This window comes from Stenella coeruleoalba, assembly GCF_951394435.1.
Source record: "Stenella coeruleoalba genome assembly, chromosome: 15".
Classification (NCBI taxonomy): domain Eukaryota; kingdom Metazoa; phylum Chordata; class Mammalia; order Artiodactyla; family Delphinidae; genus Stenella; species Stenella coeruleoalba.
This window is the reverse complement of record NC_137161.1, coordinates 6,414,065-6,432,708: the sequence shown is the minus strand read 5'-3', so window position 1 is coordinate 6,432,708 and position 18,644 is coordinate 6,414,065. Positions and strand designations below refer to the sequence as shown.

At 44.3% G+C, this 18,644-nt stretch overlaps 1 protein-coding gene across 2 annotated transcripts; it reads right to left on the bottom strand.

Annotated features, from left to right (window-relative positions):
- Positions 1 to 201: 201 nt before the first annotated feature.
- Positions 202 to 18,597, bottom strand: AURKA (aurora kinase A). 2 transcript variants are annotated; one of them, XM_079944446.1, is made up of 9 exons: positions 18,452 to 18,597; positions 14,775 to 14,818; positions 12,373 to 12,652; positions 10,301 to 10,355; positions 9,054 to 9,242; positions 8,129 to 8,267; positions 3,771 to 3,919; positions 1,728 to 1,902; positions 202 to 1,601 (listed from the first exon to the last, which is right to left on the bottom strand). In XM_079944446.1, exons 2-9 carry the CDS (start codon positions 14,811 to 14,813, stop codon positions 1,422 to 1,424), a joined length of 1,206 nt encoding a protein of 401 aa, XP_079800572.1. In that variant the 5' UTR covers positions 14,814 to 14,818; positions 18,452 to 18,597; the 3' UTR covers positions 202 to 1,421. The 2 variants fall into 2 exon arrangements, with proteins under 2 accessions (XP_079800572.1, XP_079800571.1); XM_079944445.1 differs by having other exon boundaries at positions 209 to 1,601; positions 9,054 to 9,245; positions 18,452 to 18,592.
- Between the last annotated feature and the right edge of the window lie 47 nt (positions 18,598 to 18,644).

The window sequence follows — 18,644 nt, the reverse complement described above, 5'->3', positions numbered from 1 at the left end:
ATGGATGAACTACTACTCTGGGATGTAAAAGCTCGAGACTGTGGGAACCAAAAGCTCCTTTGTCCCAACGGGGCTAACTGGACACGGCCGTTTTACTCAGTTCTTAAGTTTCCACAACTACTTCGGCAACTCTGACATGGAAGCGTATAGCCACGTCCTTCTGTGTAGACATTTCTGACCTCTGTAGGCCTCTTGCACTGAAAGTTGGCCATGAAAGCATGTTTCCTCTCCTAGTTCCCAGTAAGTTCAACACTTCCACCTTTGCCTTCATCATGGTCAAGTTCATCATCTTTGGTTGATGCACAGGTGTTGGCAGCCAGAAATACGTCATTTTACGTGATAGGAACACATAGAACGTGAGACCAGCTCCTCTCATGGCACCTCCTCATTTCTAGGCCAAGAGTGAACAGGTGGTGAAAAGAATTACCCATGTACTGCAGACAGGTGTACTTGTGGACTCAGGTTTCAAGTTCACACAGACGCCACAACTCCAGTGTGTCCCGTGGGAACCAGGTGACACGGGGAAGAAGGGAAGCCTCTGCCAGCTGTACTGAAGGGGCAGCAGGCGTCCACTTTATAAGCCACGATGAACACTGACAGCGCCCAGATCCAAGTACGGCTGCGGAGGAGGAATTCTGTTTAGGCAAACACTCCTTCACCGGAGAATCAGGACAAAAGCCACACTTGGAAAATCCATTTGCCAAGAACTGGTTCACCCCACGTGTGAATCTCTTTGCCATCCTGTTGAGAACACAGTCAGAGGCCAGGGATGGGCAGGTGTGGATGTGTAGGACTCCCCCGCTCTGTCCTGACCACCTGCAGCTCTGGTGGTCCCCCAGAGGCCCCCGCTCAGTCTCACCAGGAGGTAAGTGGCTGAGGACCAACAAGCAGGCTCGGCAGGGGTACTGGACAGACACTGAGAGCGGTCCTAAAGGAACGCCATGGAGGTAAAAATACAAGTCTATACGAAAGTCTTTATTTTAACATTTAAAAGAAAGAATCACATGTTCATTCTGACAGCTTTACCAGACTGGGCCACCCGATAAGTTACACGCACACAGGGACTTGGAAAGTTATTGCACAGATTTTCAACGGGTCGAGTCAGGACCAAACAGCCGCCCTTCCCCACAGCCAGGCTGCGAGTCCGTCTTCCACAAGGACACCTTACTCAAAACAGGCTGCGGGGTGGCTGCACTTGAACCTTGCCTCCAGATTGATTATATAACCACGGCTGCTCCCACTGCAGAGTGTCGTGTCTGCGGAGGTGGAGCTCTGAACTGGGAGGCCGAGCACTGCCTGCTCATAAACAGTATTTCCTGTAGCATCTCGAGGACGGGCAGGCAGCAGGGAGATAGGCCAGCAGCCTGTTCCAGGCAGATTATCAGCAGCCCCGTCTCGAGGATTTCTGCCCCCAAAGATTCTTAAGATTGTTTGCTAGCGGATTCTTTTTTTTGACTACTCGATGGTTTTGAATTTGCCGTGATCCAGGGGTGTTCAAGTACTTCTTTGAGGGTGGGCCGCTGGCTGGGATTATGCTTCAGCAGTCTGGAAATGAGGTCCCTGGCTCCCTCTGGCACAAAGTCAGGGAATGTGAATTCCACCTGGGTAAGTGTACAATAAGTGACAGGGTCACAAACGTGGCTAAGAGAGAACAGGATAAATATTCAGATCGTAGCCTAAAGTCAAGGCTGATAAGGAATGATGGGTCCTTTCTAGTGATGTCTTACCCGTGATATTCTTTTGTAGGTCTCTTGGTATGTGTTTGCCTCAAAAGGAGGCTTCCCAACTAGAAATTCATAGCAAAGCACCCCAAGGCTCCAGAGATCCACCTTCTCGTCATGCATCCGGCCTTCAATCATTTCAGGCGGCAAGTAGTCCAGGGTACCGCAGAGGGTGGTTCTCCTAAAAACGCAGGCAGGTTCAGGTTGACGTGCTTCTGTTTCTGATGCACAACAGCTGCTCAAAATCACCAACCATTACACTAACGTTGAGCGCTTTTCCTAGGCTAGATCCTGTGCTACGAAGCAGGTACTGTTATAAATCCCCACTTTTAGACAGGGAGATGTACAAGATCTCACAGCTAGCAATCAAGCTGCACTCCAAATCTGTCCAACTCCAGAACTTCCTTAAATGATATAAAATATAGGATTTAAAGTATCACCACTATAAAATTTTGTGGACAACTAGGGAAATTTGAACATGGACTAAATAGCAGGTATTAATAAGGCTGTTAATTTTCTTAGGCGTGATAATGGTTGTGATTATACAGGACAATGTCCTTATTTTTAGGAGATGCACACTGAAGCACTCAAAGGACAAAGCACACTGTCTGCAACTTATACGTAGACGACACACCCAACATGGCAAAATGTTAACAACTGTTTGAGTGTAGGCACTGGATCGACAGGTGACCAATGCAGCACGTCTGGATGTTGTTTTTATAATAGAGGTTGGAAACAAACATCAAAGCAGGAGCAAAGACCATGCAGGTTTTGCTGGTTTACATCAGTTATTCTTTCCCTGGTGCCCAGTGAGCGCACAAATGCTCGCTCGACTGCATGGTGACCCAGGATTAAGGAGCTACCTCTCCAGACACCTAGCCTCTCATCACCACCGAGATTCAGGAGACGGCCTGAATCGGGGGGTTCTCAAATGACAGCACAACATCGAAGGAGCTCTTACAGTTACCAAGGTACGGGAGGCGAGGAGAAGTGACCAACATTTACACAGTGTCCTCTTCAGAAAAGGATCAGCTACCTTTTCTGTCACGATGACACCACTGGGAGGGTTAAGGTACAGTTTAGCCCTGCGATGCCATGAAGCCAGGTGCCAACAGCTCCCACCCGTGGCAGACCACGAGACTTTTTTTTTTTTTTTTTTAAACAGAGACTGCAGCAGCATATTCAGTGCCTTGCAGGAAACAATTAGGAGTGGTCTGTGACAAAAACAAAGCTCCCCACACCCAATGGCATCTATTTTAGACTACACAATTTTTTTTCAACTGGCTTTAAGGTAATCTGGCTAAAACTTTTTAAAGACCTACCCCAAAGTTGACAGACTCTTATTGGTGGATGTATGCTTTTAAATGCCCTACTGCACATGTGGTTCCAAAAGCTCACTTAAACTCCACTTACATTTTAAAGAGGAGAAAATGTTTTAGCTCTGTTGGCAAAGTTCACTTAAATTGTTTCATTACGTTGATCTCTCCACTTTAAGAGGAGACAGGAAAGGACTGTTCTGTTGACAGAGGACGAAAGAGTCTTTGCCCCCCCACCCTGAAAGCTCCGTCCTGAAAGCTCCGTCCAAACCAGTTTGGTTCCTTTAAGTTCCCTGAAGAACTGTGCTCTTGGTTCTAGATCTTTGCAAGCGATGCCCTCAGAAACTTCTGTCTCCTGGTCCGGGAAGCAGTGGAGTCTCCCTCACACCAGTCAGCCAGGTGTTACTGCCCCTGTACACATGCTGCACTTCACCTGTCATACACTTGTCATATCTTTTACTTATTTGTCCCCTTCATTAGTCTCTAAGGACATTACGCATCTTTTAACCCCAGGCTTAGGACAGGATAAACAGCCCAAAATGGCTGCGGAGTAAAAATGTTCTTGAAGACACTAGTTTACTATCAGGCCTAAATTACACCAAAGTACGTGCGTCAGTTACCTGCCCCAACTCAGCACACATCTATACTTTACATATTTTACTATTTAGCTCATGATTAGCCCCTGGGCTTTTGCTAAACCGAGCAAACAAGTTCCACGTCTGAAGTTACATACCTGGAGGACGGGGCATGTACTGACCACCCAAAATCTGCGATCTTAAGCTCTCCAGATGATCCGAGGAGCAGGTTCTCTGGCTTAATGTCTCTATGAATAACTCTCTTTGAATGACAGTAAGACAGGGCATTTGCCAATTCTGTGATATACTATTCAAAAAAAAAAAGTATTGAAAGTCTGTGTTTTAGATTTATATAACACAATTTTAGACATCTCTTCTGAAAGGAAACCCAACATAGATTTTAACATGTTTCGTAGATTTTTAAAGCCAAAACTAGAGAAAATGGATGACTCTACAAGAAAACAAACCAATTTAGTGTGCAGCATTAAGTACAAGTGATTCTGTGCTATGTTATTTGCTAACACAGCAGATGTGATATTGAAAGACAGGAAAACACAGAGACAGCACTACATCCCCACATGGCAATATATGGCCCAGCAGCAATGAATTAAGACAATATTGAAAAACTGGTATAAATTAGGGAGTCAGACATGTAAACGGTTTTTAACATTTAAAACAAAAACGCTTAAGTACAGACCATTCCCATTTTTAAACCAAGGCCAATTTACAACAAAAGGATTTGTCTGAAGCTAAAACTTTAAGAGCACCGGAAGAAAAAAATCCTGAACAATAAACTAAGAGCAGTTGTCCTGGCATGTTAAGTAGCGAGCTAAATTTGGGGACACACTACATAGTAATTCATTAGTCAGCTTCAAAGTACACAAGCAAGTCAGTCCTTTTGTTCGTTTTGTTTGCATTTCAACTAAAAGATCTAGCAAGCAGGTCCAGAATTTGCTTTAACATATAAATAAGAATGGTTTTATAGTATACTGAAAGAATATATTTAGCTCTGACTTAAGTTAGAGAAGCGTTTGTTTCCCAAAAGTAATTCTAGACAGGACTGAACATTATTTTATACCAAAAAAGGTGTACTAAACAAATGGGTAGAAACCAGATGTTATCGTCAGAAAGGACATTTTTCATTATTTTCAGCCAAAGCCAGAGACCAAAATTTAGACCATAATAAACTGAAAGTGAAGGCAAAGAAAGCTCGTCTCCTGCACCAAAGTTGGGTTGATGATGCCCTAGGAGCACACATTACTATTCCGGAGGGCAACAGGCTGTCCCTGCTCAAACCTCGGCAAGAACCAGAGCTCTCTGGCACCCAACTCCCTCCACACCTCCCACATTAGATTGTGGGTACACATAAAGGTCCCTAACACTTCTCTAGAATTAGTCTTATTTTTATTAGAAAAGAAAAACAGGTGCGTGTATATATCTCCAAACTAAGGAATCTAGAAAGAACCAATCTTTTCTTTCAAATAGCTGTTTACACCAAAGTAAACTCCATCTGGACTAAGGAAAACTGAGTACTACAAATATTAATTGCCAATTAAATAAGAAACTAGTTTGGTTAACTAATATTTAAAAAGCAAATAAAATAGATTTCTACTTATCCAAAGGGCAAATATTTAAGTTTAAAATAGTACGTCCTCGTTGCACAGACAGGACCAGAGGGTCATTCACCAATAGTGCTGTGATTTCATCAGAAGATAAAAGTAAAACCACCTGAACTTAATGCCATTTACATCAATGCCAAAAAGAAAATGAGTGTACATACTACCCAGAGACCTCCACCAAGAAACAGAACGAAGTAACCACCATTCAACAGGCCCATCATCGGCTAATTCAACAAAAAACAGCCCAAATTAAGATTCAGCTTCTTCAAACAATTTTCACACAATAAAGGAAAGTAGAATTTGGGGGGGGGGGACAAAAACCTGATAATGTTGAACTTTATTAAGATTAAAAACATCTGCCCCTGAAAAACACAGTTAAGAGAATGAAAACATGAGCCACAGATGGGGAGAAAACGTGATAAAGGACACGTACCACAAATACACAGGAACCCTTCAAACTCAGGAAGACAACAACAAAAATTTTTAATGGGCAAAAGATCTGAAGAAACACCTCAAAGATGATATACAGATGACAACTAAACACATGAAAAGATGCTCAACATTGTACGTCATTAGAGAACTGCAAATTAAAACTGAGGCACCACTGTACACCTACTGGAAAGACTGACATCCAAAAGGCTCAACACCGGGCTTCCCTGGTGGCGCAGTGGTTGAGAGTCTGCCTGCCGATGCAGGGGACATGGGTTCGTGCCCCGGTCCGGGAAGATCCCACATGCCGCGGAGCGGCTGGGCCCGTGAGCCATGGCCGCTGAGCCTGCGCGTCCGGAGCCTGTGCTCCGCAACGGGAGAGGCCACAACAGTGAGAGGCCCGCTTACTGCAAAAAAAAAAAAAAAAAAAAAAAGAAAGAAAGAACAAAAGGCTCAACACCACCAGCTGCTGGTGAGGAGCAACAGGAACTCTCATTCGTGGGTGGGAAGGCCAAGAGGGTATATCCACTTTGGAAGGCAGTTTAAGTTTCTTAAAAGCTAAATGTAGTCTTACCATACAAGCCAGCAATCGCACCCCTAAGTATTTACCCAGCCAGTTTGAAAACCTATGTCCCACAAAAACCTGCATGCAATTGTTTATAGCAGCTTTACTCGTAATCACCGAAAACTGGAAGAAACCAAGATGCCCTTCAGTAGGTGAAGAGAGAATAATGGAATAGTATTCACCAATAAAAAGAAATGAGCTATCAAACCCTAAAAAGATACAGATGAATCTCAAATGCATACAGTTGTTTCCCACAGGGTAACTGGTTAACAATGCTACCACTACACATGAACACTGGAATTGAACAGATAAATGGATGGCGGAGGGTGGAACCCAAGTTTCTCAATGTTGGGGTGGAGGTTACAGATAAGCAAGGGAGGAGGGTAAAATGATCCATGTGATAATGGACTCATGTTTTGCTTAATATAGATACGGATGGATAAATATAGAAATACTTTTAGATACATGCATTTACATGGATTACTATACACATATTTCCTTGCTCTCTGTCAGCTGAAAGCCTAGAAGTAATAACACTCAGTAGCAATGATCATATCCAGCGCCCAGATCTTGGTTTCTAGTAACACTTTCCAATAAAAGGAACCAAAGCTCCGTGGAGAAATAACGAATTCTAAGACTGGGATAGGAAATGTACAAGATGAAGCTGGAACATCATCTTATAGCACCAGAAAACAAGAAAGTGCTTTTCCGTGCACGCACACACACAACGATAGGGACGTATCCAAAGGACACAGGAACCACGAGAGAGCTCCCAGTGGCCAAAGCTGGAACAATGAGAGCAAAGTGGTATTAGATTATACTCAAAGGATAAAATAATCCATGAGTCCATGTTAATAAATGATTGACTCCATTTTCTGACTATTTTAACATCATTTTGCCTTTGGTGTGGGTATTTGTTGTTATATGTCTTTTATGTCTATGGATTAATTTTGTCTGGTGAATCAAAGGATTTATATCATTTATCAAATTTGGAAAATTCCCAGCCATTATCACTTCAAACATTACCTTCTGCCCAATTTCTCTATTATTTTTTCCTTCAGGATTACAAAATTTATTACTAAATTTATATAAGAAGTAAACATTACTTCCAAATGTCAAAAATAAATAAATAAAAATGAGTGAGTAAATAAATAATGGAGAATAGAGAAATATCTGGTACAGAATTCCAAATAACTTATGTCGATACCCTGCCCTATAGGAGATGAAACATAACCCCCCATGGGCTGTTCCTCTGAAAGGACAGAGCATGCAAAGGGAGAAAAAGAGTAACTTTACAGTGGAGAAACCTGACAAACACTACCTCAGCCAGGTGGTCAAGGCCGACACTCAGGGATGAGTCAGGTTAATAGTATGTATCCTTGATACGAGAATGCATTTTACCTCTGATCTTCCTCTCAAAACCCCATGACCCTCATCTAATCATGAGAAACTAAAGAAATCTGAATGAAGTATGGATTTCAGTCAATAGTTATGTACCAATATTGGTTCATTAGTTATGACAACTGTACCACACTGATAAAATATAAATAGGAAAATTAGGTGTGTATTAATAGGAGAAAGTAAGTCTGTACTATCTTCAGTTATTCTATAAGTCTAAAACTAATCTAAAACAAATTTTTCTTTTTTTTTTTTTAAAGAGAGCAACTATACATTTCCACAGAAACAGCTGTGGAAACCAACCACAATATTCCATTTGGTACCTGATTTTATCTGTATATAAAAGGTACACCTAAGCTATTTTGATTTTTCCATTTCAAATATTTGATCTGATTAAGCTATCTTCCCATGAGACAAAACCCCCTCTATTATATAATGAAAGGTCCACTGCTAGGTAGGACAGGTATAGAGGAAACAGAATTAGTCTGAACAAATGGAAACTCACAGTAGCAGTTCTCTGCTCATCAAACTTTGACAGTTTCTGAAGTTCTCTATAGACAGCTCCGAGGGGTGCATATTCCAGAATTAGGTAGACTCTGGTAGCATCATGGAAATAACCATACAGCCTGAGAATATTTGGATGCCTGCAACGAAGGACGAACACTCTAACACCTGGTTTTGGAGCTGATATGTACTGAGTATCAAACAAATGCTCATGTGAAACCAGTGGTAAAAATTGCTGCTGGCCACAGATCCCACTTCAACCCCCCTTGAGAATTTGAAACTACAGACCCACTGTAAGAAAAAGATGTACACTGCTATCAATTTACATGCATTTCAAGGTATTAATGGACCTTGGGTTTAGTTAAGACTATTGTCTTCCTTTAGGCCATCTATATTCTTAGGTGGGGAAAGAATTCAGATAAATATTAAGTCTCTGCAAATTGGAAAAAAAAAAAAGACATGGCATTCCCACAGTAGTTGAAACCCAAACACCATGAGATAGACAACACAGGCAGCGTTCACGAATGGCATGGGATGTGCTGCTGACAACTTTGGACAGCTGAGCACAGGCTATCTGTTTTTTTGTTTTGCTTTTTTTTTTTTTTTTTTTTAATTCACCGAAAGCAAAAAGAAAAAGATCCACTGGCCAAAGTCAACCTGTAGGCTGCCAGTTTGCAACCTAACTCAAAATAAAAGGTATCATTCCCTTTAATTACCCACCAAAACAAAACAAAACAAGAACACCTCCAGTAAATTACTCCATCAACAAAACAAACCTTCAAGCAATTTTTCAGGACCACGGCACTTAAGTCTAGTGAATTTAGTCACTCTGCAGTACTACGGAGCCAGCCTTCTACAAAGAAGTTTACAATCGTTTAACTCTTAAAGTTCTGTCCGCCACTCTTCCTGGACATCTGAAAACTTACCTAAGGTGGGACTGTATTTCTACTTCCCTCCTCAGCTGATGCTCAACTCCTGCTTTCTCCAACTGAGCTTTAAATAATACCTTAAGAGCCAGGATAAACTTGCTTTGTTTTTCTCTCGCCAAATAAACATTACCAAACTTTCCTTTACCCAGCGGGCGACCAATTTCAAAATCTTCCAAAGCCCACTGCCTTCTAGGAAAGAATTGAACATTTTAAAATGTGAAGAAAACACATCTTTTCTAACAATGTATATTAGTGAGTAGTAGACATCCTATAAATTTTATATTCAAAGTTGTATTGAGTATGTACCCTCTGCAAGAACCAAACCAATAACCACAATTAATGAGTCACCACAGACATTAAGCCCCCCATGCCCCCACCCGCCATCAGCTGAGTGACTCTGTGACAAGAACAACCTGGACTGTTAGAACTGAAGCACTCACTGGGAAGTGTCCCACCGGCAGTATTATGCCCTGGAGCACAGACCTATTAACAACACTTAGGACCGTAAGAAGGATTAGATGAGTAACTGGAGAGGGAAAAATGCTGCAGAACCACCTGTGAGCCTCTTTCAAACCAAGCACAGCCTCCACCACTCTGGTTAAGCGAGTGGGATGGAGCCCGCAGGGCAGTGGGGCGAGAACCATTGGATGTAGATTCTCAGAAAGCCTCCGGTAGGTGCTAGAGCAAAAAAGGCTATGGATTCATTCCTGGCTCCTATCACATTCTAGAATCTAGACAGTTCAGAGACTGAGAGCAGGGGAAAATACAGCCAAGCTTTATTATGAGGAACAAGTATAATAATTCTGTCAATACTTTCAAAATACCCAGACAGTCATGTATTAGTCCATAGCTCTGCAATAGGACCACATTTTGTTGTTGTTTTTTTAACTTCCACCTCTTTACTAGAATAGAAAAAAGTATAGAAGCATACATAAACCATATGTAGTAGTTACTTCTGAAGGTGGAGAGGAACTTTCACTTCACACATTTCTGTAGCAGATTCATACAAGTCATTTCTAAATTTGGAAAGCAATAAGAAAAACTCGAGTCCCTAATAAACATCCATCATTAAAATTCCTTCTCCCTTTCTTTAAAGATTGGAAATTTGAAACATCTATATTTTCTAAGTGAAAATACAGTATAAAGACCTATTTTAAAAGTGTTCCCATAACTAAATTTGCAATTAAATGGTGTATTCTAGTAGAATGATGGCACAGAACTCTGTAAACAAGATAAAACTTTACCTTTTTGATTCTTCATTTTTCTGTTTTGATGCCGCTTCCTTTTCAGGATTATTTCCTAGATAGAGTAAGTTAAAAACCTGTTTTTAGAATAACTATGCAGAATAAGTTAGAAATCTTTGATTAGAGATGAATATTAGTGTATGTCCAAAATATTAGTGTATGTCCAGAATGATAGATCTGAACTATTTCTAGATTTTTTTTGTTTTTTTTTTTTTTAAAAAAGGGACTTCCCTGGTGGTCCAGTGGTAAAGAATTCGCCTTACAGTGCAGGGGTTGCAAGTTCTATCCCTGGTTGGGGAACTAAGATCCCACATGCCGAGGGGCAACTAAGCCCATGCGCCACAACTACTGAGCTCGTGCGCCTCAACTACAGAGCCCATGCAACCTGGAGCCCGTTCACCACTACTAGAGAAGAGAAAAACAGCGTGCTGCAACGAAAAGATCCCGCATGCCTCAACGAAGATCCCGCATGCCAAAACTAAGACCCAACGCAGCCAAAATAAATAAATAATAAATAAAATATTTTTTAAAAAGACTACTTACTACACTGTAACCTCACTCCTGCCATTTGAAGTCTTTATAGAACTTCGAGAGTAAAGACAAGCAGATACATATAGCTAGGCCCTTAGATAATCTCCTTGAAGCCTCAGTTTCTTTTTTTTTTTTTTTTTTTTGCGGTACGCGGGCCTCTCACTGTTGTAGCCTCTCCCGTTGCGGAGCACAGGCTCCGGACGCGCAGGCTCAGCGGCATGGCTCACGGGCCCAGCCGCTCCGCGGCATGTGGGATCTTCCTGGACCGGGGCACGAACCTGTGTCCCCTGCATCGGCAGGCGGACTCTCAACGACTGTGCCACCAGGGAAGCCCCCTGAAGCCTCAGTTTCTAAATGAAGAGCTTCTAAAGCAGAATTACCAATCTTCCCATCCATCACAAGCTCCCACCTCATCACCTCTTCCCCAGGAGGTGGGCCAGCCAGCTGTCCATTTGCTACAGACAATGTGCAACAAAACATAAGCCAGCCACCACCTCCTTCCACTGTCTTGGTGGCCAAGGGGAAATTACATGGGACATTTCCACTTGTCTATTTCCAGCACTTCAAACTCTAACAGCAGCACATTTTGCTCTGGTCAGGTATTTGAATTCAGGCCTCAACTGGACTCTTCCCCTCCCTGGTTCACAATCTCAGTTAAGGCCACCAGTATAACCACCATCCCCATGTCCAGTTTATTGCCCAGTTCAGTCAAGTCTGCATCCTAAGTGAGCTCTCGGATTTGTCTGCACCACTCCATCCTGGCTGTCTTCAAATAAGTTAACACTTCAAAATCTTAGCTTCCTCCTCCACAAAACCAAGTTAAAAACCATGGCTGCCTTTGTAGAGTGGTTACGAGGACAGAATGACACAACGCGGATGAAGGAAGCCTGCGGTGTGAGCGCTCACACCTGGTAAATGCTAACTATTAGCACCGACCCTGCTCTGCCTAGGTCAGGCCGCTGCCATATCGGCCCCAAACCACAATGGCTTCCCTCCTATCTGGTACCCCTGGGTCCAGCAATGCTACTCTCCAATTCATGCCCCACATTCAGATGAGCTTTCTATAAAGGCAAGTCAGCCCGTCCTCCGCTCAAAAACCTTTCAGCAGCTTCCCAGTGCACACGGGATAAAGCCCCACTCACCGCGGCCAGCAGCGCCCACCTCGACCTGACCTGGCCCGCCTCAGTCCACCCACTCCCCACGCCGGGCACTTCCCTCCACACCCCAGAACCCTGAAGTTGTTCAGCTCCAAGAGTACCTGCTACAAGAACCCCATCCCTCCCCTCCGCCCCTACTATGCAATCAAAGAACACGGCACTGGTGCTGTGTCCTCCCCGGCTGCCAACTCTTCCTTGAGGGTGGGAGTCCAGCCTGGCCCACAGGAGACACAGGTACTTCACCCGGACACCAGATTTTCTCCCCATCCTCAGTAGAAAATGACGTAAAAGCTAGGGTTCCAAACAATAAACACATGTCTACACACTTGCTTTTTTAGCAACTAAAAAGAATGACTCTCCAATGAGCCTCAGAGCGCTGATTACCAGGTGCTGGGAGCTGGGGCTGCTCGCTCTTTTGGGTATTACTCAGCGGCCTGGAGACAGAACGAGGGGCGCTGGCTGCCTGCGTCGGCTTTTGCTTCAGGGGCTGTACGGGTTTTTGGCTGGAGACAAGCTTTTGCACTTGTGAAGGAACACGCTGCGAGGAATTTGAAGGACACAAGACCCGCTGAGCCTGGCCACTGTTCGCAGACACCGGATTCTGAGAAGGAAATTGCTGAGTCACCGGAACACGTTTTGGGCCATCACCAAGTGGAACTGTAGTCTAGATTGGGGAGGAAAAAGGAACTTTATGGTCTCCATGAACGAAAGCTGAATATCAAGAGAATATTCCAGAAGTTTTTTTTCCAATATAAGAAAATGAGTGTCACTCACTGATAACAGACGTTAGGGGAAAGCGATTTTAATCAGCACTTCCAGAGCATACAGTGTATGGCTGCAATGCCTGAATGACACCGTCTCCCCTTCCCCAACACCCACCCCTAAAAAGCACGCCCCCATAAACAAATGTTCATGAACAAACTTTCATTGAAAAAAGGAGGCATTAAACACTAAGAATTCACAATGACTTGGGAATTATTATTTAGCAAGAAGCTGCAATTTGGAAACTGTATACCAAAATCCCAATTCCAATGACATTTCTTTGACAATACCTATGTTTAGAAAAGAGACTGAAAGAAATACAACAAAATATTCAACAGTGATTTTTTTTAAATTATTATTTATTTATTTTTGGCTGTGTTGGGTCTTCATTTCTGTGCGAGGGAGCCTGTGCTCCGCAACGGGAGAGGCCACAGCAGTGAGAGGCCCACGTACCGCAAAAAAAAAAAAAAGTTACTACCAAAATATATTATTTACATGCCTGTAAGTTGGATGTCACGAGTTTTTAAAATACTTAAATTCTAAGGCCCTGAGCTAATCAAACACAGGGCAGGGGGCACTTCCTCTAGCTTCAATGGAGGAAATTTCCTCATAAACGAGCAAACAGTGCCAGAAGAGAAGCCTCAGAATCCATCACCAGCTTGCTGGTACAAGTGCTTTCCAAGAGAGGGTTTCCAACTTACAGGAAAAAGAGATTGCTTCTGAAAGTAGCAGCATCCACAACACAGCAGACATTCAGGCAGCAAAAGACATTTTAAACATCAAGCAATTTTCTTTTTATGTAAATTTATTTATTTTTTTTTTTGGCTATGTTGGGTCTTCATTGCTGCGCACGGCCTTTCTCTAGTTGCGGTGCACGGACTTCTTATTGCGGTGGCTTCTCTTGTTGCAGAGCACGGGCTCTAGAGCACAGGCTCAGTAGTTGTGGCGCACGGGCTCAGTTGCTCTGTGGCATGCGGGATCTTCCCGGACCAGGGCTTGAACCCGTGTCCCCTGCATTGGCAGGCGGATTCTTAACCACTGTGCCACCAGGGAAGTCCCTAGAGCAATTTTTTTAAATGATTTTTATCATCAGAATTGAGAATCAAATACAGTGAACCAATTTAGCCTTTTTCTGGTTGGTCATTTTTACACTTTCAGCCAGTAAAAAAGGCTAAGTATCCATTTTTCAAAGATGAAGACTTCTAAAAACAAACCCCTCTCCTCAAAAAAAAAAAAAAGCAGTATTTATATTCTTCTAATTTCCTAGAAGGAAAAAAACCCGGGGATTACTTATATTAAAAGGATCTTTCTGTGAGAGACCCATTCACCTAACTGCTCCACAAATATTCATCAAATGCTAAGTAAGGGCCAGGGGGTCTCTGCTCCTGGATTCCAATCTCCCCCAAGCTGAACTGAGCACCCCTCCTAGGAATTACTCAGGTTATATGTATATATAGTATGGTACTGGCTCACACACCTAACCAGAAGGGCTCTAAGTTCTTTAAAGTCAAAGACCACATGCTTTTCACCGTTGTGATCCCTGCACCTGACACAGAACCTGGCTGCAATGCCCAGGAAATGCCCACTGAACTGCTGCTCGACATTCCTCTAAAGCGTGAGCAGAACCAACTACGGCAAAGAAATTAATTTCTGGAAAGCAAGGAAGTACGGGCAAGTGTTAAGCACCTACTACGTACATCATTATCCTGCATGCAATGGAGCAATAGAGATACTTAAACAGCTAACTGTAAGACAAAGCAGAGGAAATAAAAGTTACGGTGAAAGAAGCAACGAAGTGTTATTGAATGCGTAGAAAAATGACTAATTCCCACCCAAGAACGTGGTAGAGGGATCTAAAGTTACAACCCAGAGTAAAGGTAAAACGAATTCTAGATTTTAAACCCAATCTCAAACAACTCTACCCCAATAAAAAAAAATAATAATATAAATAAATAATAAAATAAAACCCAATCTCTCTTTGGGTTTTATAAATGTGACTTGAGATTACAGATTATTCGATTTACCTTAGGCCCCGAGATGCTGTTTTCTTTACATTTGTCCATGATGCCTGAAAAGAAAAAAGAACCACCTTTAATTTGTAAAAATCCACCTGCTTCCAAGTGTTATGCTGGATGAGGGTTATAAATCCTGATGAAAAAGCCTCAACAGCACACAGAATTTTACATGTTTTGTCATCCAAATGAGGCTGATAAGGGAGCAGTGTTTTCTCGCCTGATACCACGTGCAGGCATGGGGCCTTCCCCCCACCTCACACGCTGCAGCCTGCCCCTCCCCCGATACTCAGACTTCACTCCTGAACCGCCCTGTCCTGCCCCATCATCTCTCTAACGGACCACTTTCATCACTGTACAAGCCAGCTTCCACACCTGCTGCCTTCAGAACAAAAAAGGTCCTCTTTACCCCAAAACTGACTCAAGCTATGACCACATCTCTGGCCTCCCCTTTCAACAGCAAAGCTCTGCAAGTCTCTACCACTTCCCTCACGCTGCCACAAGCTCCCTCCCACAGGGCTTTTATCCCCACTGCCAGCCCAGCTCCAGACTGACCCCTGCTGTTGCTAAACCGAAAGGTCAATTCTCGGCCTTCCTCTAACGTGCATTCCCTGCATTCCAAGGGATCCTGCACTCTTTTTCCACTCCTTTCTTCGCTTAGCTCGCAGATCTGTCTTCACCTTACTGCTGTCCCATCGCAACCGCCTTTGCTGATCAGCCTCACGCGTACCACCAATCTCAGTGTCTGGGGTGACTCCGGAATGGACTCTGCAGGTCTCCATCTACACCTGCCTACGGCCCCAGGACTCTGAACATCTTTAACAAGAGAACTCGAATTTGCATCTCCTGCCCTCCCCTCTCCTGCGACTGCCAGGCTCTCTAACAACCTGCTCAGGATCCCCCAGGAAGGTCTGCCAGGCGTCTCAACCCAACACACCAAATGAAACCTCTTCTCTCCGGCACACTTCTTTTCCCCTTTGCCATGGGGGTTGCCCAGAAACACTTCTTTCCCAACTACACTCACTCCTTCGGTGAGCTCATCCCGTCTCCTGGCTTTCAGTACCATCCACAGGCTGAGGATCCCCAAATTTCCATCGGAACTCTGACCAGCTGGTAATCTGAGAGCATCTCAATGTTAAACTGTCCCCAACTGAAGTCCTGCTCCCTTCCCCACCCCATCTCCGGCAACCCGCTCTCTCGGATGGCGGACTGGGCTGCCCCCATCTCAGTAGACGGCAAATCCATCCTGCCAGTTGCTCAAGTCTAAAGTCTTAGCACAATCTTTTACACGGTTCTCCCTCAAAACCCTTATCTGATCCATCAGCATATCTTACAGGCTCTATCTTCAAAATCACTGCTCACAGCCTTTACTACTCCCACCTCGTCAAACCACAATTTTCTCTCCCCGCAATTATTTGCAAAAGGCTCCCCAATGGTCACTCTGCTTCCACCCTTCTCCCATTAAGTCCATTTGCAACACTGTGCCCAGTGATCCCATTAACAAGTCAGATATATGGTCCTTGGTTCAGAGGCCCCTCATGGTTCCTCAACTCAAATTCAAAATCTTACTTGCACATATAGGCCTATAAAGCCTCACAGAATGTGGATCTTGACCACCTCTGTGACCAGATCTCCTCCTCTTCTCTACTGCACACCAGCCATTCAGGGCTCCTCCCTTTCCCTGGCAGAGAAGTCCCCTGCCACAGGGCCTTTGCACTTCCTGTTCCCTCTACCTATGAGGCTCCTCCCTAAAAGAGAAGTGTGGCTGTTCCTTCATTTCATTCGTGCTGAGATGCCCCTTTCAGATCATCTTTTACTTAACACCTTACATAACATTATTTGTACTTGTTTACCTTCTGAGTCCCCAGACTCAGATACCCAGCTATCTGCTCAGTATCTCTAAAGAAAGTAAGCTCCACAGGAGGAAGAGCTTAGTCCCATTTTGTTCACTGTTACCTCCCCAGAACATGCCTGGCACACAGTATGTATGCTCATCTTTTGGGAATGAATCAATCCATTAACAAAACAGATCAGTAATAAAAAATAGTTTCTAACACTTAGGAAGTGTTAGAATCACTTCCTGTGAGTCAGGCACAACAACCTATCAAGTAAGTAGAACATAAACTCCAAGAAAGCAGAAACCTTTCTCTATTTCTCTTACTCAGATGCTCCTTATACTCTAGAATCCAATCAGAAAGCACTCTTCAGCCCCACGCTTTCACATCCACTTTATAAGTAATCAAATAACTCCACCTCGAAGCCGGGACCAGGCTAAAGAGCCTGGAGTCCTTATAAACAGCCATTTAGACATAATAGACAAAAAAGAAAAGGAAATACATTCTCCTCGAATTTCACACACGCTCTGATGCTTTCTTCACTCTCCCTAACAGTTACAAGCAGCAGACTCATGAGAGCACACAGACCAATGAACACTGAACCGTCTTCCACAGAAGCTACAGACATTCACGCCAATGTAATGCACTTTCCTTCTCAGGAAGCACAGTAACAGAATGGAACATGATTCTGATCCAGAAATTCTGGAGAAAGCCTCAAGAAGACTGCTTCTCAGGTGATTCTGGCCTGCAGCGGAGTTCAGGAGTCACATGTCCAGACGACCTGCACAAGATCCCTGCAGTTCAAATTAGAGATCCTACTAGTCTAAACAGCAAAACAGATTTGCACTGTGGGTTGAGGCTTTTCCTTCCTTCGTTAAACCTGCAAACGTCTGCACAGATGCAAGAGAGTGGAGAGGAAATGAGTATGTCGCTGAGAAGCATTTAATTCAAAGAACTAGGAAGGTTAAGGATGAGCAGGAAACAGTGAAAGGGTGATAGCTACATCTACATCAGGAGGACATTCGCTAGAAATGGAGACTTTCAGGCCCAACCCCAGACCTAACAACTACATCCTGCATTTCAAAGACACCCCCAGATGACCAGTAGGTGGCTGGGCTAGACCACGAGTTCTCAACGAAACATCAGAATCACCTGCAGAGCTTGATAAAAATACAGACACCTGAGTCCTACACCCAAGCGCTTCTGATCCCTTAGGTGGGTTCATATTTTTAACAAAGACGCTCAAGTAATCCCGATAAGGGTAGTCCAAGGTCTACGGTTTGAGAAGTACTGGCCCAGGAAGGCCTCTTTGAGGAAGTTATTTATTCACCCACTCATCCGTCCCGCCCGGACAAGGGCCTTTTCCGGCTAGTCTACCCAAAGTAGCCCCCGGTTCCTAGCGCCCTTCCCTAGTGGAAGTTATCTTGCTACTTCATCGTCTGTCTCCCCACCCCCCAGAACGCAAACTCCAAGACAGCAAAAACCTTCTGTACCTCCTTACCCAGGTGCTCACTGAACACGAGAATCCCATCAGAAAGCACCCCCCCAGAGCCCCCCCACCCCACGCCACACAACCCAACGCACTCCAGGTGTTTAATAAACACCAGGCGGCATGTTACAGGGCGTCTGGGGACCCAGGAGCTGATGGGAGGGCGCTGGAAAAGCACGGGGGGACGCAGGGAGGAACGGGGGGGGGAAACGCAGGGAGAAACTGGGGGATCAAGGGAGACTTTCTCGCCCCGACCCTCCCCTCGCCGGCCCAGCGGCCCCAAAGACCTCTTCCCTCCCACCCACCCCCAAAGGCCACCCAGGGTCCTCCCGCCCGCCTCACAGAGATGCCCCAGGTCTACGTACCTACGGCCTCCCACCTCCGACCCAAAGGCTCCGAGTCCTCCCGAGAGCTCGGCCGTTAGGAGTCAAAGTCTTCATTTTAAATAGGAGTTAAACCCTCGAACCCGAAAGCTGATTGGTCGGGGCTAGAGAGGCGCTGCATTTTCATTGGTTCAAAACCAACTCGACGGCTTGAGTCACGGCCCGGCGGAGACGG

Bases quoted from the DNA above. Each gene is read 5' to 3' on its own strand.
- AURKA (XM_079944445.1), bottom strand. From the start codon at position 14,813: ATGGACAAATGTAAAGAAAACAGCATCTCGGGGCCTAAG. The intron at 1,903-3,770 runs GTATGTAACTTC...CTGCGTTTTTAG, and splicing joins GTACATGCCCCGTCCTCCAG to GAGAACCACCCTCTGCGGTA. The intron at 1,602-1,727 runs GTAAGACATCAC...ACACTTACCCAG, and splicing joins CCTACAAAAGAATATCACGG to GTGGAATTCACATTCCCTGA.